A 24272-nucleotide genomic window follows, 5' to 3' on the forward strand; every position below is an offset into this window, starting at 1 on the left:
GTCATAAATAAAACACAATTTTTTAATGTATATTTAATATCGTCTTATAAGGTTACAACCAACTGGTGTCAATCGACTCCTACAGTCTAATACCATATTCAAAATGGACGTCGGTCCTTGCCTTTTAAAACTCATTCCGTTAGAGAAAAGTGTCCTTTAAATACTCTTATAATTTAAACACCAATTTATTATTATTATTTAGATTATGTGTAATTATGTGGTAAAACTCTAAATTAAGCGTGTGATTGATAATGTTACTTGAAAAACTTGAAAATTTTATTACGTTACAATGAAACTCAATTAAATTCAAGTTGTATTAAAAAAAGACGTGTGGCACTCGAGGACTGCAGCGGGAAAGCTATTGCATGCTATGCCTTCAAGCCACACCTCCGCGTCCGTCGGAGTGGGTAGCGTGAGGTTTTTCGTTACTAAATTTCTGGATTCGGTCCCCGCGCTCAAGCCCCGCGATACAAGCTATGCAATAGCTTAAGAAATATATCAAACTTTTAAATATCGACTTTTGGAAATAAATTAAACAATTAATAATGATTGGTAAATATAATAAATAATAAAAAACAGCACTCGCAAGAACAAGATTGTTGGTGAAAAGAAAACTTACGAAAAATCCATTTTATTCCGGTTCAAAATTATAGTCAGTGAACATTTTCAAATCACACGAGGTCTTAAATATAAAATGCGTAAAACTGCGATATTTTATGTGTTTAAAATGCAAGGTTTACATTAAAATGCGACTAAATTACTTATGTATCTAATACAAGCTTTGGTGAAAAGTAACTCTAATTGGTGGGATATATTTAAGAACAATATTATAAAAAGAATGCAATGTGCCTATCGTGAGGGCCAATTTAAAACATTCACTCATATTAGGTACTAACCCATAACCGTAAACAACAGACTATAATATGCTACTTTAAGAATAAAATTCCCCATTTAACAGGTCTATTTGTTAAAATATTACGTCTGTTGTATGAAACACCGAATTTTAAATACATTCATACAAACATAAGTTGATGTAAAATATTTACTGATATAAAAGGTATATCAAAACCACCTGTATCAAAACCACATTGTGGATACGCGTGATTATTTTTCCGACCCAAATATCGACCAATAGAATTGCACCATTCGACGTCACGTGGTACAACCTACATGGTATTATACTGATAATTTTTTGAAAGTTTTCTCTGGTCGTTGACGTCAAACTGACAGGTTCAATTCAATTGTGAAATAATTATTGGCCGACATTTGGGACGGAAAAATAATCTCCCGAATACCACACGAGCTTCAAAATTATCTGGCATTTCCCTCAAGGTTCCCTGCAAACAAATAAAGTCGTCAAGTTTTTCAGGAAAAATCACTCGCGCTTCGCGCTCGTGATTTTTTAACCTTGACTAAAAACTTGACTCCTTCATTTGTTTGCAACGAACCTATCGGAAAATACCCGATAATTTTGAAGCTCTTGTGGAGTGAATAAGTGAATATTCGATATACAGCATTACAATTACTTTTAATCATTACAGTTGTTAAATTTTGATAGTATCGAATTAATTCGATTCCGTTCATACTTACTGGCCCTTAGAGCGATATTAACTATTTCTTAACCTAACACTGATAATAATCAGTCATAAAGTATGAGATCTCAAAATCTATAAACTACACAGTCAATAAGATAAAACCTATATTCCAATATTTAATACTTATATAATAGATAATTTTGCCAAGGTCGTTATATTACGCTGGTCCGGGCATGCTGAATTCCGGTATATTTTCAAAGAAAACGTGGATATTATATATTATAATTAATATAAGCAAAATTACTGGTCACACAACTACCTATATTTTTTGTGCTTATGAATCAAACAATTGTGTCATAATAATAATACCACTTAAGAAAACATTTTATGAGATTTTCCCAAAAATTGGTTGGTTGATCGCTTGAGTCATCGAAGGTAAGTAGCCATCTCAATTACGTCACGAAATCACTTCTTTTGGACTGAAAACTTGTATAATGTCGAAGGTAACTTACCAATTACAATCCTACCATACATCACAACCTACTACATCCTACCACGCACCACACCACAGCCGAATTCTTAATCTTTTCAAGATGGTTCAAAAAATTTACATCCAAAGTGACCACAGCTCAACCCTTCAACTATAGCTGACGGTCATAAACACACTCTTCTAAACATTATACAAGTTTTCTTTCCTTAACTAAATGATTGACAAATTTTTCGCCTGACTTGCTGACCATTATACCGTTTGGTTTTTAAGTGCTTAAACGACGTCAACTGTGTGGCGGCGGTGCCTCTCCGAGCTTGCTCCTGGAACGTATTATATAGATGAAATATAAACTAACATAATATTATATTATGTGTTTTTGTAGAAAAGATTTTAGGCTTCCAAATTAAAGAAAAAGGAATATTTGAGGATGTGTCAAATTTTTTGGAACGAAGTTCCTTATAGCGCGTTGTGAAAGGGGGCTAGACGGAAAAAATTCTTACGAAAAGTTGTCACGACACTTTTTGCTAGAGTTGTGAGCCGTGCGGCGTGCGCGTGGTTCTCTGTCTGTCTCTCTCTAACTTAACACTTCGTTCCATCCGGATGTCCTTGACATCGCTCAAGTTTTTTTGTCATTGGTAATTTAATGTGAATACACATAATAATGAATTGTGTAAGTCTTTTCTGTTAGTAATAAAAAAAAAAATAAAAATAAAAACCAGACTTCTGTGTCCTTCCAAACCAAGACATTTTTATTTCTTTTTCTTTCTTCGTTTGTACTGGGAATCGAACCCAGGACCCCTCGGTTCTACATAACCACTGAACCAAAGGGGACAAATAAAGATAACGTAAAACCTAAATCCAATAGAATTTAGCACGTGCCTATCAAATTTCGCTGCCGCTTTGCTAATTATACTCGTAGTGGGTACAAGATTATCTGGATACAATCATGTGGATTGTGGATGCTACAATAATTATTACTAGCTGCTAGAATTTCATAGATACCTAATGACCGTGAAGTAGAAGAAGTATTAAGAAGAAGTATTGGGTCTTTAGTCTCTGAGAAACGCACGCTTGTAACAATTCATTTTTTTTGTGTGGTGTCTCTCGATGTTAGCCAGAAGGGCTTCTACATCTTAACGCGGACGCGTGGGTGAACTGAAGGTTCACCCTGGTAGCGACATGCGCAAGGGCGTCCCCCCTTGACGGGATCTCGAACCTCGGCTTGGGCTGTCGCTTGAGTGGAGGTGGCCGGAAGGGCGTCCTAGTCGGACGGGTGCAACACTTCAATGGACTAAGGACAAATTTATCACTTACCACTAATAGCCGTCATGGCGAAGATGTCACGGCGCTGGCGGCGGCGATTCAACAAAAGGCGGAACGCCTTGATCACGTCCTGATTCGTGAAGCAGAAGATCGTCGACAGGCAGACACCCTGGGAGTAATGTGGGTGTTTTTATCACGGAATAGGTATGGTAATTGGATAGGAAGATGACGTTGCGATCACCATATATTTTGGAAGTTGGTCTACGTCGGTAGGTTACATAAAGGTTTATGTAGATTGTAGAGTTATTGCGTAATTAAAAGCAATGCTTGAAAAGCAAATCTATAATATAATATTATAAAGCTGAAGTGTTTGTTTGTTTGTTTGAACGCGCTAATCTCAGGAACTACTGCTCCGACTTGAAAAATTTTTTGTGTTAGATAGCCCATTTATCGAGGAAGGCTATAAGCTATATATCATCACGCTAAGACCAACAGGAGCGGAGCACTGCGGGTAAAACTGCGGGGCAAAGCTAGTGAATTATAAAGCTTTTTATCTGTATCCTCTTTAAGGACGCATATACAAATTGACGCGCATCAATTTTACGTTTTGAGTCTTACTACTACACGTGCACGGCTCACACACACAGCGAAATGCGAGAAACGACGAAATTATGACTAAACTGACACGACTTGATAATTGAACTTATTTTTATTGCCATGTTTTTTTTTTTAATTTACTTTGATTTGTTTGTAACGTTGAATGGTCACAAAAGTAGATACCATTTACCTAATTTCATGGGACAGTGATTGATTGGTAAACAAGTATGTACATGCCAAAGTGTACTTCGGAACTATTATTCTTCTGGAACTATTCTGGAACTATTATACGAGTAGAACTAGATGTGTCGAGTTTAGGCTCGTTTTGTTAGTTATGTCGAGACCTTACCTCCGGACTTGATGGAGTGACCTGAAGGTGTACTTTGAAGACTGCTACTGGAACTACTAGACGATTAGAGCTAGGTATGCCGAGTTTGGGCTCGTTTTGTTAGTTATGTTGAGACCTTACCTCCGGACTTGATGGAGTGACCTGAAGGTGTACTTCGAAGACTGCTACTGGAACTCCTAGACGATTTGAGCTAGGTATGCCGAGTTTGGGCTCGTTTTGTTAGTTATGTTGAGACCTTACCTCCGGACTTGATGGAGTGACCTGAAGGTGTACTTCGAAGACTGCTACTGGAACTCCTAGACGATTTGAGCTAGGTATGCCGAGTTTGGGCTCGTTTTGTTAGTTATGTTGAGACCTTACCTCCGGACTTGATGGAGTGACCTGAAGGTGTACTTCGAAGACTGCTACTGGAACTACTAGACGATTAGAGCTAGGTATGCCGAGTTTGGGCTCGTTTTGTTAGTTATGTTGAGACCTTACCTCCGGACTTGATAGAGTGACCTGAAGGTGTACTTCGAAGACTGCTACTGGAACTACTAGACGATTAGAGCTAGGTATGCCGAGTTTGGGCTCGTTTTGTTAGTTATGTTGAGACCTTACCTCCGGACTTGATAGAGTGACCTGAAGGTGTACTTCGAAGACTGCTACTGGAACTACTAGACGATTTGAGCTAGGTATGCCGAGTTTGGGCTCGTTTTGTTAGTTATGTTGAGACCTTACCTCCGGACTTGATGGAGTGACCTGAAGGTGTACTTCGAAGACTGCTACTGGAACTCCTAGACGATTTGAGCTAGGTATGCCGAGTTTGGGCTCGTTTTGTTAGTTATGTTGAGACCTTACCTCCGGACTTGATGGAGTGACCTGAAGGTGTACTTCGAAGACTGCTACTGGAACTACTAGACGATTAGAGCTAGGTATGCCGAGTTTGGGCTCGTTTTGTTAGTTATGGTGAGACCTTACCTCCGGACTTGATAGAGTGACCTGAAGGTGTACTTCGAAGACTGCTACTGGAACTACTAGACGATTAGAGCTAGGTATGCCGAGTTTGGGCTCGTTTTGTTAGTTATGTTGAGACCTTACCTCCGGACTTGATGGAGTGACCTGAAGGTGTACTTCGAAGACTGCTACTGGAACTAATAGACGATTAGAGCTAGGTATGCCGAGTTTGGGCTCGTTTTGTTAGTTATGTTGAGAACTTACCTCCGGACTTGATGGAGTGACCTGAAGGTGTACTTCGAAGACTGCTACTGGAACTCCTAGACGATTTGAGCTAGGTATGCCGAGTTTGGGCTCGTTTTGTTAGTTATGTTGAGACCTTACCTCCGGACTTGATGGAGTGACCTGAAGGTGTACTTCGAAGACTGCTACTGGAACTCCTAGACGATTTGAGCTAGGTATGCCGAGTTTGGGCTCGTTTTGTTAGTTATGTTGAGACCTTACCTCCGGACTTGATGGAGTGACCTGAAGGTGTATTTCGAAGACTGCTACTGGAACTAATAGACGAGTAGAGCTAGGTGTGCCGAGTTCGGGCTCGTTTTGTTAGTATATAATTTTTTTGTGGTATCAAATGTAAGTGGGGTTTCGAAAACTAGAAAGACAAAACGTTTATTTTGTACATGCATATACTACTGATAGGTACTTACAAAAACTTTTTAGGTTCAAATATACTGAAACATTTTATAACTCAAGAAAGGGCTCACCTATCCAAACAAAATGTTAAGGCTTTTTCCGGACAATTTAGTAGATGGTTTATGTGAAGTTTGGTAAGGTAGAGTAGGGTAAAGTAGGGTAGAATAGGGTGAAGTAGTGTAGAGTAGTGTAGAGTAGTGTAGGGTAGGATAGAGTATGATAGGGTAGGGAAGAGTAGGGTATAAGATAAAAAAATGGATAATACTCACCAAAAATATATTTTTTTATTAATTCTTAGTTTCCATTATTACTACTAGCTGGCCCGGCGAACTTTGTACCGCTAGCGCGGAACTAATTTAGGCTTTAATGAATGGAATACAATAATCTTATATATAAAAATGAATCGCAAAATGTGTTGGTAAGCGCATAACTCGAGAACGGCTGAACCGATTTCGATAATTCTTTTTTTATTATATTCCTTGAAGTACGAGGATGGTTTTTATGTAGAGAAAACGTAAATATGTACCACGGGCGAAGCCGGGGCGGACCGCTAGTACAAAATAAATATAGATATATATAACAGTATTTTATTTCGATGAATAACACATAGGTATAGGTAAATAGAATAAAAATAAAACAATAATTAGACTACTATCTGTGTTCCCCGACGAGTACAATATGGGGGTCTTCAAGCGTAGAGTGAACAGGTACCTTCTAGGGAAGCGCGTTCCATCTTGGACCACATCTCAGCTTAACATCAGGCGAGATTGTGGTCAAGCGCTTCCCTATTTACTTCATACACGTGCCAGAGAAAAATTATTGAACTACGTTTTGCAGCCTGGGATGCACTCGGACTCTTTATTCTTTATCATCGTGTTGCCTATGATAGTCTCTACCGTAAATTTTCGTGGATACCTTTTGGAACACTCGCTGTAAACCATGCATGGTGATTGGCAGTTGATGGTGCCACACGGTCCATTCTTTAGACTAACCAAATTAAAATGTGTGCATGGTGCAAGCCTGATTTTATTCATTCGATTGAATACATCCATCATGGAATAATCCGAAAGATGTGTTGCTTGTAACTCATTGCTTGAAAACACGTGTGGTAATGTCGAGCCGATCACTTCATAATTGTCCGGGAAGCAGCAGTTGAATAATTTCCATCCATTTTGGATAACATGTAAATGTTATGGAATAGACCCAGGCCGACCATAATGACGATTCTCTGTGCTAATTGCATCGCGTAAATGGATGTAATCTTCAAAACGCAATTTAGCTTGGTTCAACTGAATGATTCAGGGGCTCCGTTTCAATTTTAACGTTATAATATTATTTCAACGCAATATAGTTGAAGCAGTCAACGAAATCGCAACAAATAATTGTCAGAATTTTTACATTTTGATAGATTTTTTTTAAAATAATTAATCGAACTATCCTTTTTGGTTAGTTTCCTCACCGAAAATACCTTATCAATTTCTGATAGCACGCGTAAACACAAATATTTGAGGAATTTTTATGTATCTGCTTTTATTGCACTTTTCAATAATTAATTTTAAAAAATACAGACAATAGTTTATTCACCCTTTTTAGTTTTTAATTATGCATAATGTCAAACAACACCGTATTTGACAGGATTGACAACTAATGATTGACATGTACGAAAATCAAAATTTTTGGAAAATATTTATTGGTCTAGTTTTTGTTGTTTTTAGGATTTATTCTGCTGCGGTCTGGGCGGGTCTGGGCGGAGACAAATCCAACAAATCTAAAACTATGAAAATTGGTTCAGCAGATCCCGAGTTATAAGTGTTGGAACATACACGACTTTCTTTTATATAATTAGAAAATTGGTTCAGCAGATCCCGAGTTATAAGTGTTGGAACATACACGACTTTCTTTTATATAATTAGAAAATTGGTTCAGCAGATCCCGAGTTATAAGTGTTGGAACATACACGTCTTTCTTTTATATAATTAGAAAATTGGTTCAGCAGATCCCGAGTTATAAGTGTTGGAACATACACGACTTTCTTTTATATAATTATAGATGGCAATGTGATGTATGTTCCCGTAGTTCCATATTTCTTTTTAATCTTGGATCGATCAATTCTGGAAGGAGGCAGTTCTTATAAAATTTAATTAAAGGTGTTTCCATATTTTCCTTCCAAAATTGATCGTCTTTTGCTATAAATTCATATTTTATTTGTCCAGGGCCCGTCCAAATAGCAAACACACAAGTCTTTTCCCCTGTTATTCGCAACTGACCTTGGATTTGGAAATACCATTTATGTTTAGTATTCACAATTAATTGGTTCGTCGGAGAGTATTTCCAGAAGTCTACTTTTTTCTGTCGTATCGCTTCTTCTGGGTCCATTCCATATGCTGACGACGGACATTTGAGTTCAACTATGCCGTGTTCGCACTTTCCATCAGGACTTGCACCAAGAAAAGAAATTTCTTTGTCGATCGACAACCCGCACTGCAAAATTTCAGTGTTTAGCACTTGTTCCAGATCGCGTAGTGCGGCGTACTCATTACTCTTACCATGTTTGATGGATGGTACATTACTTAAATCTCTTCCATATAAAATTTGTTTCACTAATGGTGCACAATTGGAGCTTGGGCGCCGTTTACATACTAAAGAAAACCATGAAGCTGTAAGCAATTTCCTTCTGGTTTCCAACCATAAAGGACTAGCACTTTGTAAGATTGTGTCTTGTTCGATCTTGTCTTTTTCTTCAGAAGTGATTTCTAACCTTAACAAAAAGTCTCTTTTAGCTATTTCATATTGGTTATCGTCCATGTCAACTTTTAGGCACTCTTCGCCATAATGAACGTCCTTGTTAGTGGAAGGCTTGATAACTTTTTTCTTTTTGATTCTTTTTTCCATTACTTTCACATTTAATTTTTGACGAATGTTTTCTAATCGGACTATCTCATGGTTTGCTTCAGTGCCAAAAATATATTTATGAACAGTTGACTGTAAGGCACCCGAATTATACGATATAACGGCTGCGGCACAGCGGCCAGCATATGATCGCCGTTGCGAAAAATTCACCCTTTTTCCGCCAACAAATTTTGCTACTCTGGCGTTAAAACTCTCCACCAAGTTGTTCGTTTCGTTGTGTACGAAGCTATAAGCGTGGAACGACAAACGATGAGCCAAATCTTCAATTTTTTGGAACACTCCATTTGCTTTCAGTTCTGGCACCATATTTTCGGTACGTTTCTTCATTTCATCGTTACAGAAATATAATGCACATTTTGAATGATCCCCGAAAATGTGATAAGGACCATTAGTTATATCATTTTTTATATTTTCCATTTTCTCGGAAAATGGAATATTTTGCTTGACCCAATATTTGACGCTACTATCTACTCCCAATCGTATCCGCAAATAATTGTCTTTTAATATCTTTCGAGCTCTTATGGGATATGTGGTGTTGCTCGATATTGATAAAAGCCCTTTGCAATAGTTTCTGAGCAAATGATTTTTGCACTCAACTTTACCCACAGTCACATTCTCATATGGCCTAGAATTTCGAATACTAGCATATGTGCTTGAATCACCATCAGCTACATACTGATTATAAATAAGACCATGACTTTCTATAGATTTTTTGAAACCCTCTGTTATAATAGCCGCTTCCATTGCAGTAGAAGGCCCTTGAAAATTTTTAAAACACTTATGTTTAGGTGGTTGTACTTCTTTAGAATGTGCTCGGGAACAGATGATACAAGTCTTGTTTTTTACTCCATAGTAAAGAACTTTCTTAGAAAAAAATCCTACAATAGCACCAACTCCAGAAGACGCACTGTAATTCGTTCCATACGAACGTTTGGACCAACATGCATCACCCGATACAGGAATCATTGGTATTCCATTATCATTTACGCTTCCAATAGATAGAGCGTGATTCTTCTCTTCCATACCAGCTTCTGCCATACAGTGCTGGGCAGTTTTGTGCCACCATCGACAAATTACATCATGTTTACATTGATATAATCGTACTGACATAGGTGGTATATTAATATGACAAAGTACCGTGTTCATCTGTGTTACTCCGGCACCAATAGTCATAATACCGGCCACGATTTCCTCATTCAAATCCATTTTATTTTCCGAATATTTGGAAGATTTTAATTCAAACTTTTTGCTGCACATTCGGCACTTCATATGAAAAGTTGAGTTAAGTCCAGTCCTTTTTTCATTTAACATTTCAACGGTACTTAAATTACAATTAAACATGGAACTATGGTTACTGATTTCTTGAAGCTGTTCCATAAAATAACCTATTTCTACGACCCTTCTACCTGAAACCTGGAACGGTTCTGTTTCCTCATAGTTCTAAAAAGAAAATGGGAAAAAAAATTACTAGTTATTTTTTAAACAAATCAAATCAATATGCATGCATGCAATCAATCAATGCATTATAACTTACGTAAGACATTTCCGAATTGTTGACATCAGAAGTATTACAACTTTGTTGGTCATATCTTTCCGGATGCCCTTCGGGTGTATCATCACGACTACCTTCATCCTTTTGCCTGTGAAAAAAATCCTATGACAATAAATGTTCACAATTATGCATGTATTTTTAATAATCATATATGTACTAACCGATTACGCTTTTGAAAGTTACGTTTACAAGCGAGAACTTTCTTACGCGAGCTTTTCCCGAACGGCCTTGGCATCTAAAACAAAAATTGTGTTATAAGAGCTATAGACTATATCACTCTTATAAGATAGCTTTACTCGTTTATTAGTTACAGTCTATAATCATTTATTAGGTCCAGTAGCAGTCTTCGAAGTACACCTGCAGGTCACTCCATCAAGTCCGGAGGTAAGGTCTCAACATAACTAACAAAACGAGCCCAAACTCGGCACACCCAGCTCTACTCGTCTATTAGTTCCAGTAGCAGTCTTCGAAGTACACCTGCTGGTCACTCCATCAAGTCCAGTGGTAAGGTCTCGACATAACTAACAAAACGAGCCCAAACTCGGCATACCTATCTCTACTCGTCTATTAGTTCCAGTAGCAGTCTTCGAAGTACACCTGCAGGTCACTCCATCAAGTCCGGAGGTAAGGTCTCAACATAACTAACAAAACGAGCCCAAACTCGGCACACCCAGCTCTACTCGTCTATTAGTTCCAGTAGCAGTCTTCGAAGTACACCTGCAGGTCACTCCATCAAGTCCGGAGGTAAGGTCTCGACATAACTAACAAAACGAGCCCAAACTCGGCATACCTAGCTCTACTCATCTATTAGTTCCAGTAGCAGTCTTCGAAGTACACCTGCAGGTCACTCCATCAAGTCCAGAGGTAAGGTCTCAACATAACTAACAAAAAGAACCCAAACTCGGCATACCTAGCGCTACTCGTCTATTAGTTCCAGTAGCAGTCTTCGAAGTACACCTGCAGGTCACTCCATCAAGTCCGGAGGCAAGGTCTCAACATAACTAACAAAACGAGCCCAAACTCGGCATAACTAGCTTTACTCGTCTATTAGTTCCAGTAGCAGTCTTCGAAGTACACCTGCAGGTCACTCCATCAAGTCCGGAGGTAAGGTCTCGACATAACTAACAAAACGAGCCCAAACTCGGCATACCTAGCTCTACTCGTCTATTAGTTCCAGTAGCAGTCTTCGAAGTACACCTGCAGGTCACTCCATCAAGTCCGGAGGTAAGGTCTCAACATAACTAACAAAACGAGCCCAAACTCGGCACACCCAGCTCTACTCGTCTATTAGTTCCAGTAGCAGTCTTCGAAGTACACCTGCAGGTCACTCCATCAAGTCCGGAGGTAAGGTCTCGACGTAACCAACAAAACGAGCCCAAACTCGGCACACCCAGCTCTACTCGTCTATTAGTTCCAGTAGCAGTCTTCGAAGTACACCTGCAGGTCACTCCATCAAGCCCGGAGGTAAGGTCTCAACATAACTAACAAAAAGAGCCCAAACTCGGCATACCTAGCGCTACTCGTCTATTAGTTCCAGTAGCAGTCTTCGAAGTACACCTGCAGGTCACTCCATCAAGTCCGGAGGTAAGGTCTCGACATAACTAACAAAACGAGCCCAAACTCGGCATACCTAGCTCTACTCGTCTATTAGTTCCAGTAGCAGTCTTCGAAGTACACCTGCAGGTCACTCCATCAAGTCCGGAGGTAAGGTCTCAACATAACTAACAAAAAGAACCCAAACTCGGCATACCTAGCGCTACTCGTCTATTAGTTCCAGTAGCAGTCTTCGAAGTACACCTGCAGGTCACTCCATCAAGTCCGGAGGCAAGGTCTCAACATAACTAACAAAATGAGCCCAAACTCGGCATAACTAGCTTTACTCGTCTATTAGTTCCAGTAGCAGTCTTCGAAGTACACCTGCAGGTCACTCCATCAAGTCCGGAGGCAAGGTCTCAACATAACTAACAAAATGAGCCCAAACTCGGCATAACTAGCTTTACTCGTCTATTAGTTCCAGTAGCAGTCTTCGAAGTACACCTGCAGGTCACTCCATCAAGTCCGGAGGTAAGGTCTCGACATAACTAACAAAACGAGCCCAAACTCGGCATACCTAGCTCTAATCGTCTATTAGTTCCAGTAGCAGTCTTCGAAGTACACCTGCAGGTCACTCCGTCAAGTCAGAAACTAAATATGTATAGATAAACTACGATAACATGGCGCGCCCCTCCAAATTACTGTTTCAATGTGTGTAGTGAAATACAAATATTTAAATATTATAATTAATTTTTATTATTATATTATATTATTTATTATGAATTTCACAAATAATTTCAAACGTTTTGAATTTTGGAGGGGCGCGCCATGTTATCGTAGTTTATCTCTAGTTTATAATCCCATAAGTATAAAATACTATAAATAAAATCTTACCTTGTTGTGCCTTGGTTGTCGGTGCAGAATGCGTGAAGGATCAAGTTTGACTATGTCAACTATTTTGTATACGTACAGCGATCTTTTCGTAAACGAGGAGCTGCTTACAAGCGTCACAGTGTCTACTCACAACGGCGGCTGAGCGCAGACTAAATTACTAAAATATTTCATTACAAATTGTGTTGCAATAATTCAAGGTAGTGACAAATAAAATAACCCTTATTTCAATGCAATAAGTATCACGCGTTACAGCTAAATATGTGAAAAAATAAGATTTGATTTTAATTTTTTTCTCAGCCTATTTGTAACATTTTGATAGTTTTATCTAGTACCTTTTTGAGTTAGACATGTCTACTTACTTAAAATATTTTTAAATAAATCAATTTGTTTTATTAAATACAAGAAAAATGTTCGTTTATTCAGCACGATATTGTCAATTTTGGGTGAAGAGGCAACGGAAATTATTTTTTTCAATATTATAAACCAAAATTTTCGACTTAAAATTTAGTACCTTTTAAAGATTAAGGAGTAATCTATTTATGGTTATTTTTAGTTAAATTTGGTTTTGTACTATTTCGCCGCAAAATGCACCGAAAAACTGCGTATTTTTGTCAGATTCGTAAACGCGTCCTTAAATGATGATGATAACTGTTTACAGTTACAAAAATAAGTTATTTAACGTAATGTAAACATTTTTGTTACATATACTTTAAAGGTATCTCGATTTCTTGGGAAAATTGTTAGTTGCAATATTTATTGACTCAAGTGATCTACAACTCTACAAACATATTCTGAAAGGATTTTCTAAATAATCTGTTTGCGCTATCCATTGCTAGTGGATAGTTCTGAGAATTTTTCTTTGATGGAATAAAACGTTATGATTAATTGTATTTCTGCGATCGTTTATAAACAATAATTGATATAAATTGGCTTACAGCTAAACTATAATAATTGTAGATTTTATCTACCTATCCAATAAAGAGAAACGTTTGATTTGATTGAATAATTGTAAGTTAGTCTATCTTAAGGGAATTCCCGTGTCCCCTTGTGGAATGAGGGGAACATGCATTTTACATCTGAATCACTGATCGATTTTTATACAAATAGATAGATAGGTGGTCAGCCTTCTGAATCCTGCCAGACTGAAACAATGTTGCGGGAATCGAACGCAAGACCTCTCGGTTCTACGTTCACGCCTTAACCTCTGTCCTAAGGCGGTAGTTTAACCACTGACTACTAAATAGTAACACCGGTTTAACGGAGGTGATGCTCATAAACGTTTAAAAACTGAGCCGACTTTTAGCATTTGATGTTCTAAGTCAAATAAAATATTATACATATTTCTACTTTTAAATTTTATCGTCGATTGTATTTCCATTGACACAGAAATGCTAACTCCATTTGCAAATGGCGAACCATTTCATTCAATATATCAGAGTAGCGTTTTAATTATAAAATAATCCGAAAAAATAGAGCAATACACGATTTGAATACCAGTATAAAACATTTGCTGCTTTCCATTTTAAGTATTCGGAGGTATATCTACCTATTACCTATATCGTGTTTAATAAAAAAAATGTCCTGTTTATTCAGCTCACTGTTCAGAATAAACCAACCACTACTAGCCATTGCCTCACCTTAAATATAATATGCTAGAATGAAGATAATCTTACCTGGAGGCTCGTGATGATCGACGCTAAGATCTGGTAGGGCCGCTCAATCGCGGTCTGCTGGGACGGGTGCATCGGGATCAGGATGAAGTGCAGCCCAAACAGTGGGATCTGTTTGAAAACCCATATTAGCATATTATGAGCGCCTTCACACTACGGCGTTATCAGCGCGTCAGATGCTTAACATTATAAGAACAGCCGCGCGTAAGCAGCACGGTAGCCTCGCTGCAGTTTCGAAGTATGAAGCACTTCATTTCCAAAATGTATTCCAACGGGAAAATATCTTAGGAAAAAATCAACGGCAAAGTAGGAATATTCGTATATAATAATTATATCTAGTTTGTTTAGGGTTCTGTTCTCGTAAGCCGCACAGCTGCCGCGCTGCTAAGTCGCCCAAATGTGAACGCGCTCTTATATCCAACCCTTTGAAATACCTTTTAAATAGCTAAAAATAGCTGTCAAAGTCCTCACACTCATAGTCCACCGACCTATGTCGGCTAATTTTGTCGGCAATACATTTCGCCTCAGTCTTGGTTTACACAGTCCACTAGCCTATGTCGGCAACATTTTGTCGGATGTGATTCTTTTTAGGTTGCGTCTGCATGCCTATGAATTTATGCCTATGTTTTTAGTGTGTGTTTATAATGACACTAAAATAAACGTGATTGTTTGCGTGAGTCTTATTCATTTAAAACTAAAAATTCAGCACGTGCTTTGTTATCTGCGAGATTTTAAGGACGAAGATATTTTAAAAGGATCGTTAAAAAAGTCAAGGTAGAATAGTTTAGGTATTCACGCACCGATTCCTCCGAGAGTAGTTTTGTATTTCGTATTAATATTTTACATATTCTTTGGATATATTTTATGCTTTAGGTTTTTCATCTTCGTAAAATTATAATAATATTAAATAATTTCAAACACTGATGAAGAACGCGATTGTTCAATTTTATATAATTTCATATTTTTTCTAAGTTAAAAATTTAAAAAAAGGTCTTTTTGACTAACTATGGTGACAAAAACCAAGATTGTCGTAACATAATATTCAGATACCACTAAACAATATGCATGGCAGTAGTAGCGAAAAACTTCATTATTTTCCATCCAATTCTCTGTTACGGCGTTAGTACACTGACGCATACGCGTGCGGCAGCGAAAAAACGAAAAATCTGGTAGTGTGGCAGGATTTCGCATACCTATGATATGTCTCACTCTAGCACATAGATAGATGAAATAGTTGCGTCCTTGTTAGTATTGTTTTGCAAGGAACTGCGAAATGGCCATTACACAGACGCATTGCGAAAAAGTTGCGAAAACATTGCTGTGTAGGTACTAACGTTCCGCAGATATGTATTTCGCTACGCAGTAGTTTCGCAGAGATACGCTGCCGCACGCGAATGCGTAGGTGTACTAACGGCGTTATTACAAAGATACGTTATATCCAACACAATGAGTCGCCAGACCGCAGTTTCTTCACATTTCCTCGACTTAATTGATATTTACGCTGTGAAACGGATTCGGTAAATTAGTGAGCTCTAAGCGCGGAATATTTTTCCTTCTTTAAAACATATTACAATTCCTCGAATATTATTACGTAGATGTTCATCATGATGAAATTTTAACCCCTTATTGCATGAATTATTAAGGAGATGAAATAAAAATTATTTTTTTGCAATAAAGTGTTTATTAGACCTTACATTATAAGATCAAATTGAGAAAAAAAATTATTTACTTAAATTATAGAAAATATGAAACGGCGCCATATATGGACTCGTATGCAGTGTTCGTTATATTTTTTCTGTCAAATATGGCTTCGTATGCAATTAGAAAAAAGTGTCTAATTAATAAAATAAAAATATATTCCGTACTAATTTCACACACATGGTTGCCAAGCCCCAAACTAAACTTAGGCTTGTATCCTGAATGCCAAGTCAACTGATATACTACATATATTTTACATAAATCCTTTCCTACTAATATTATAAATGCGAAAGTTTGTGAGGGTGGATGTATGTGTATGTGTTTGTTTGTTACTCTTTCACACAAATATTACTGAACCGACTTTAATGAAATTTAGCACACATAATATAGAGGGTAACTTGGACTAACACATAGGATAGGTTTTATCCCGGAAATCCCACGGGAACGGGAACTATGCGGGGTTTTCTTTGAAAGTGCGGGTGAGGCCGCGGGCGAAATGTTAGTACTTTATATGGATACCTAAATAACACCCAGAATCACAGCCAACTTATACTTCGTGAATTGCTTAAAACATTTACGTTTGTCATTATAACATAAAAACACGTTATATTTTTCACATAACATGAAGGAACGAAATTGGAACAATATATGCATAGCTGACGGGTGTACTTCTTCCAAATTGGGTAATGGCTAATCCCATCAGGTCGTACAGAATCAAAGTGAAAATCTAGATGTCTTGCAGGAGTTTTTCGTAGCTTTTTTGGGCAATTGGCGAGTCAGGAATACTGAGGAGACTCCAGAGATGCCGATGTTCCTAAGTTTTTGAGAGACGACCACGTCTTTTGGTAATAAGAGCTTTCCCTGACTTTCGCATTTGCTCTGAAACGGCTAATTAAAAATCATACAGTGGCATATAGCATGAGTCTGTATTTATTGATGATGATATGATATTTACATGCTTAGCAGTGAGATAAAAGTGTCCAGGAATCGATACTGGAACAATCAGTAAAAGTATCCTTGAATGCATACCAAGCCACATATGACATAATATATTTTGGACGGAATGCATGTGAAGCCAAATATGACAGATTTGGAAAAGTACAAAAAAACATGATTAAAGCAAAAAAACAACCAAACCAAATGATTAACCTTATTTTAGAAAGACTAAAGAATGAAGTAATATTTTTTTTCATGGCTTTACTCACCTTTTTGATATTGAAATCTTAATTTGAAAATCACGGTTTTTTCCGCGCACCCAAACCGTCGCACGCGCTAGACTAAATCTATAATATATCTGATGGATAACATTTACACTGTATAAATTAATTACATTCCAATTCACGATGAAATGCTGTTTAAGATGTAAGGTAGTTTTTTTTGATATTGTTTATAGTTAGCCTATAAAAAATTCTTGAACTTCGTCGTCCATATATGGCTTTGTATGCGGTAAGGGGTTAAATATAATTTATATGAACATATTTAATTTTGCAATATTTACAATTTTCATGAATTCATTTGCAAATTAATATGGATTACCTTAATAATAGAGTGTATTGTTTCAATGATTTCTGGGATAAAATAATTTGATATGTCGAATATGAATAATTAGTCTTCCCACAACCCTATATTATAATAATAACTAATTGATTGGTGCAACTGTAAATCACATTTCCCAGAACGAAACCATTAACACAATGAAAATAAACTAAGATAAATAATACAAGTATAAATTCAACCCGGTAGCGCGTCATCTATTGGATAAAGAATAAAAATATATAAAAGCTCCATAGCGGTGGCGAAACACTAGGTGTTAGTCCAAATCTATATCTATATGTGAAAACACTTTGATTCATAAACATAATGGAGGTTTATCTCAATCCCTGCCCCCCTAGACAAGTGGCTTTCTATTAGCGTAAAGTTGAATAGAATAGATTATGAATGTATGAGATTGACGTTTGATTACGACGACGACGACGATTGATTACGTCAATCTCATACATTCATAATCTATTCTATTCAACTTTACGATAATAGAAATCCACTTGTCTAGGGGGCGGTATATATAAAGGTATAGGAGAAATACATATTCACAAAGTTGCAATAGATAATATTAGTATACCTGAATTTGTGACCTTCATCTGTCTCTATAAAGATCTAGGAGAAACATTTACAAACGTGAAAACTTTTAGCTACATATATATAAACTGGAGGCAGATCACGATCCCTATCTGTATGAATACAAAGGGGGTAAGATAGAACTGACGAAGCTGGAAACATTTGTATACACGTGAACAGTTCTTTTTTCTGTTTGTATTTGTATCCACTTACCAATATCAGCGCAGCCTTAGCAGCCTTGATCATCGCACGGAAGGTGCTCTGCTGCGGCGTGTCCCGAATCTTGAAGTACAGCACGCACACCACGTTCACCAGAAACACTGTGAAGAATCTATTGTTAGCCTTTGCTTTGGGTTTGGAAGACAAAGCTTAGGCTAACAATCATTCCAACAAAAATCTTTCCATCTCGATCGATAACCTTATCGAGTGTACCTATACTAGATAGTACGAGTCCAAGAGTGTATACAAGTCCTGTTATCCCTTGAATTTCCGTTAATCAGATTGGAGTTTCTTTTTTTATAATTCTCATCATTACTAACAATAAAGGATTGTGGAATAAAATTTCAGCTTTTCCTAGCTTTAACCCACGACTTCTCGGATGTTCCTAAATAATAGGTAGCCGTCATTTCCTAAAACGAAACACAAAAAAAAACCACTTTCATATAAGTGTAGTATAATTTATTACTTACTCAGCGACAACACCAGGGAGGTAAGCACTGGGATCGACACAAGCCAGAAGGCGTTGCTCGATTCCGTCCAGCAGCTAGAAAAAAATAGACGAATTAGAAGTCTATTCAATTTATATCCTCTGAAATAAATTGCTCCGATAGTCCATTTGGATGTACAATTCTTGAAACACAATTATTTGTTGCATTTTAACCTCTTTTTTTCCTGTATGTTTGTATGTAAATTGTAACTGACTTCTTTACTCTTAGAGGTTTGTGATCCATTTTAGACGGAAAGATTTAAAATTTGTAGAATTTTCTTTGTAAAATGGTGGAAAAAAATGCGTTTTAGAAATAAATTGAAATTAAAACATAAAAAAAATCATGCAATGCTATTGTTATAACAAAGTAATAAGAAGTTAAAGTTATACGCAGAAGTAATATAATTTCGCATGAGTTATTTTTACAACTATACACATTTTTTCAATCGCTTGTGCATCGCTATGACGATGATGAAAGTGAAATCGCAAAATACGTAAAGCAATTGGCAATAATACGTAAATTCCACGTTCGCAAATATACACAATGAAATTTAATTTTAATGTATATAGGCGCTTCCATATCTTCCTTCCATGAATTTTAATTAAAATTTATATAGGCGGTTGCTGTTGCCTTGTTTTAACTATTCGCATTGCAAATATTCTCCCTTTTTAACTTTATCGATATTCTTTATTATTCTTTGCTCATAAAAATCATGTTCATGCATTGCAATAAAAAAAAATGTTAGATAGCAGATTGCTAGAGCGCAAAAAGGATAATAGCTAAAATATGCACAAAGCAATACCTTCGCGAATAGCTATGCAAATATTGAGATAATTTAATTGAAAAGTTGATTTCCGTGTCTCGTTAGAGTGAACAATGGTTTTAATTTCACTGGTGACTGGACGTGGATTTCTATCTTATTTATGAGAACTTGTATAAAATAGATTGCATTGGATAGCGCTTGTACTGTCCGTGTCACAGATATGCGCAAAGGTCCAAACAGATTTTATTTCACTATGATAAATTTAAAACAAATCGCTGCATCGTGCCCCATAGCTTGTTCAATTAAAAATAAATTCGCTTCACACTAATATTCCAAATTGTATTCTCAATAATAGGATAATAATAAAAGCATTGCAATTAATGAATTAGGAATAAACATAAATTCAATCACATCTTATATTAGTACTTCACTTTTAGTTTCGCATAGATCTTTTATAAATTTTTTACTTACTATTGCGTTTTGTGCTCCGCGTAGATGCGCACACTTGCATAAGCCGTCATGATGATCGCCGGCAAGACCCAACCAATGCATCGGAAACACGCCATCGGTAGACTGTTCTTCATAAATACCTGATGATGGAAACATATCTATGAAATGCTTGACACGTGACAAGAAGCTTAACAAAACCAGCGTGTATGAAAGCCCATCTATTCGAAAGATTGATTACTGCTATGTTTTCAAATTCGTTTCAAAGTCGTAGTATTTCTGAATTTAACGATAAATACTTACGCAAACCAACGACAAGTGAAGATGCAGCCCTTCACAGAACATCCACATATAGCCAGTAACCATCAAATAGTACGTAATCACGTGCAGCGCCTGACACCAGATCTAATAAAATTCATTCATCGTCATCTAAACGTCATCGTTGAAAATATTATCTAATTAAGAACTATTGCTATTGTATTTATGATCAATCCAGGAATTAAAAATACTACTGAGAATGTAGAAAAAAATACAGATGATAATGTAATTGATGTTGCAATAACTACTGAAGAGCTAGATGAAACTGACCAAACTGAAGAATGTAATTTTGAAGGAACTATAAAATAAGCTAACGACATATGTAAAATCGAATTACTATAAAGTTTAAAAGCTGATTCTGGGGGACCTAAAGACGCTAAAGATATGAATGAAATCAAATCGATTTAGTGGTAAAGTGTTGATAAACTTACCGGGTTCGCGAAGAGCACATCCACATCGTTGATGACAGCCAAATACCAGACGGTCCACATAATGTTTGTGAGGACAACCGAAGAGAAGAGGTTCGTGTGTAAGCTGATACGTGTACAGTTTAGAGTCCGCCTGTTGGAGATACAGTTATTGGTCGTCTTCATTTATTTAGCAATTGTTTAGTAGTAAGCTAAATACCAACTAACTAAACTAATTGAAATACTGTTAATGTCCTTCTATTTGATAAATTATCGACAATTGTATTGTGTACTTGAGAGGATGAAATTTAAACCTGCTTATATTATTTTATTAATTTTGAATAAATAATCAATAGTCTTTGGTACTTACCGAAATATGAAGAAGATCAATAGTGCCAGCATCAAAGCCAATGTGGATAGCGCATACCCGCTGATGTATAGGTTGTTGACCATTTCGCGGAACTATAGAAATTTCGACAATATGAATATGTGGACCCTGAACCACCTAACTATAATATGGTGAATATCTTAACTGATAAATTCATTTTATCATTTATTAAGAAATTTAGCGTGTTAAAATTAGACTTCTGTTAATTAAAATTGTTAATTTATTATGTCGTTGTAAGTGAAACCATAAAAAAAGTATTTTATATACGGATTTTATATACAATCAGTTGTAGCAGTCAAGTAGTAGTTTAAAGGAAATTGTCAAATCAATGCAAACCATTTTTGAAAGTAGTATAATTAACATTTTATTAGAATTTGATGATTGAAGACAAAAAGGCCTACCCCCACATCTTCATAGTTGACGCAATTTGTGTAGTTTGTCCATGCCTTCTTCCCCACAGGATGCTCCCACCAGGTCCCATTGTCAAGGCAGCTGTAAAAAATATCTTACTTAAACGAGGTATAAAAGAAAAAGATGGATCATTAAGATTGCGTTAAGATTGATTCAGAATTCGTAGATATTAAAAAGTTTACAACACGCATGCCTTGTAATATATGGAAAGATTTGGTAATGTGACGTCGGGATGATTTAACAATCCAATTATCGCATAAATATTAATAAAAATCATATAAATAATATTAATTAGGTAAGATTGTAAAATTGTCATATGTTAGCGTTAGTATTCTGTGCTGATGTTTCAAATTGGTATAATTTGTAATTAATTTACACTACAAATTGAAGTATTGAAGACATCGATGATATGTTGGGTAATGTAGAATCAGTACTTTGACAACTCCAAGTACCTACAAGCACAAACGAACTAAATTTAAAGGGCATTGAAGTTGTGGATGACATTTAAAACTTGGAACGCAATACTAATAGAACTTATCATGTTCCTTTTGTGAGGTAAAATACTGAGGAAATAAAACACATACACGAATGACGTGTAAGTCCCAAAAATGCGTAGGTGTCCAGTTTTTAACAAAACATTTCAACGTCAATATTTGAAGAGCGACCAACAGCTATCAGGACAAAGAATAGTGAGATCTCAAAGGATCATATAACTGCGTGTACAGAGGAAATATCCTGAAAAATATTGGTGTAAATTTCACCAAAACAATGGATCAATCTTTTGTTCCGTTGTCATGGTTTATTAAGACTGGGTTTTTATGAAATTCCTTCAATATCAGAGTCCGTTTATTTATGCAGTCCTTTGATTCAAAGAATTTTGTACGTGGTTTTCTCCATTGTTCAAACTTGAAAGAGATACCACGCCATGTAAAATGCAGTTTTTTAGAGGACAGAAATAGAAATAAGTTCTGGATAACATTTTCATTCAGAAATAGACAAACTAGGTGTATGACTTTTGAAATTATGTCTTAATATGGATTGGTGGTTGACGATTCTGAAATATTGGCTAATGAGTAAAAGCAAAGCACAAGCCTCTCAATCACAAATTTCTTAACCTATAGGCGTCACTCCATCATTAACAGACTATTGAATGTTTTACGACTTGTAACGTTTTTATACTTATAAATAATTTGTGGCCTATGAGTCTTTTATCCAAAGGCGTAGTTCAGGAATATCTTCTTATATATAAAAATGAATCGCAAAATGTGTTGGTAAGCGCATAACTCGAGAACGGCTGAACCGATTTCGATAATTCTTTTTTTATTATATTCCTTGAAGTACGAGGATGGTTCTTATGTAGAGAAAACGTAAACATGTACCACGGGCGAAGCCGGGGCGGATCGCTAGTATTACAATAATTATACCCAATATTTACCTACGTAGCATATTATGAATTACGTAGATACATAATTACTCCAGATTATATTACCAAGCCAACCGCATAAGCGATTTCAACTATTATAACGATTTGATATAATCTCACGTTTATATCAAATCCCATATTACATAGTTCAGTTTCATCGAATAACTGGTGAGTTGAAACTTAATTACAAGAATTGTCACATGATAGGTGTCAGCAACACATTAGTTAGTTACGAACTAACTGGCGTGATCTAACAGGACTAACTACATGTTTCTAAATGCCCTGACTTCAACTGGACTAGTGACATACTGGTGAAGTACTTATGTAAATGTGCTGTCAGGATAGAGGTTTCATAGGAAAGTTCTGGTAACTTTTTAAAAGAAAATATGTAGAAGGTGGGATTAGCCAAGTTAAGTATGTGATGAGTATTCACGTATTTCGAGTTCAATAAAGTGTAAATTAAAAAAAAATAGGTTTGTTATCTGGTAGTTTGATTACAATTAAAAGAATATCAAGAAAATCTATAATATTATAAAATTGATCTATATTGAAAACACAGTTCAAAAACTACATTTACAAAGGAATTTCCCTATAATTTTCCCTATTAGATACCTCAGTTCTCTTTTTCTAAGTAAATTTATGTGTAAACAACAAATAAAGTGCATTAATTTTGCTTTGGAGTACACAACCAGTTCTGATAGCGGTGGCGTATAAAGTTTTTCTCTTCTAGGAAATCCTTACCTAAAGACTCGTTTAATTACGAACTAAATGCCTTGTTAAAGTGAGAAATTGTTGTGAAATGTTCTAGAGCCCAACCTAGTGTGAAGACGTTTTAGACGCAAAGATGTGAACCACGAGTTAAGATTCCAAGATATTATGAGTTAAGTAAAACTCAATTACAACTTCATCGCAAAGCAATGCGTTCATAATGGCTTCGTTATAACTATAATCACTAGAAGCTTGTTTACCTACAGCTAAACGTTCCGATTTTGCTTCATTTTCCATTATTATTTTTTCGAGCTCTTCTATTTTTCTATACGTAACAATGTTATTGAAAGAGCTATCGATTTAAGAGAAATTAATTATCTTCAGTGTGGTTTATTCAATTATTTTCCTACATACGTTCACCACATACGTCCTATGAGTGTAACTATTTAGTCCATCGCTTATTTT

The 24272-nt window shown here is 36.4% G+C and overlaps 1 protein-coding gene across 1 annotated transcript in view; it reads right to left on the reverse strand.

Annotated features, from left to right (window-relative positions):
* Window positions 1-2165: 2165 nt before the first annotated feature.
* The window catches only part of LOC149910912 (calcitonin gene-related peptide type 1 receptor-like), a 28127-nt gene continuing 6020 nt past the window's right edge, over window positions 2166-24272 (reverse strand). The window contains exons 3-12 of the mRNA XM_090106952.1: window positions 21667-21757; window positions 21248-21339; window positions 20902-21031; window positions 20456-20557; window positions 20177-20295; window positions 18925-18998; window positions 18449-18555; window positions 14426-14533; window positions 3340-3457; window positions 2166-2345 (exon numbers count right to left, since the gene is read on the reverse strand). Coding sequence (XP_089963078.1) covers window positions 2299-2345; window positions 3340-3457; window positions 14426-14533; window positions 18449-18555; window positions 18925-18998; window positions 20177-20295; window positions 20456-20557; window positions 20902-21031; window positions 21248-21339; window positions 21667-21757 — 988 coding nt within the window. The 3' untranslated portion in view covers window positions 2166-2298. The remainder of the gene's footprint in view (window positions 2346-3339; window positions 3458-14425; window positions 14534-18448; window positions 18556-18924; window positions 18999-20176; window positions 20296-20455; window positions 20558-20901; window positions 21032-21247; window positions 21340-21666; window positions 21758-24272) is intronic.

Source organism: Colias eurytheme, chromosome 1 (genome assembly GCF_061535395.1).
Source record: "Colias eurytheme isolate Ceu_HAF_F1 chromosome 1, ilColEury1 Martin Lab GWU primary, whole genome shotgun sequence".
In the NCBI taxonomy this organism is placed as follows: domain Eukaryota; kingdom Metazoa; phylum Arthropoda; class Insecta; order Lepidoptera; family Pieridae; genus Colias; species Colias eurytheme.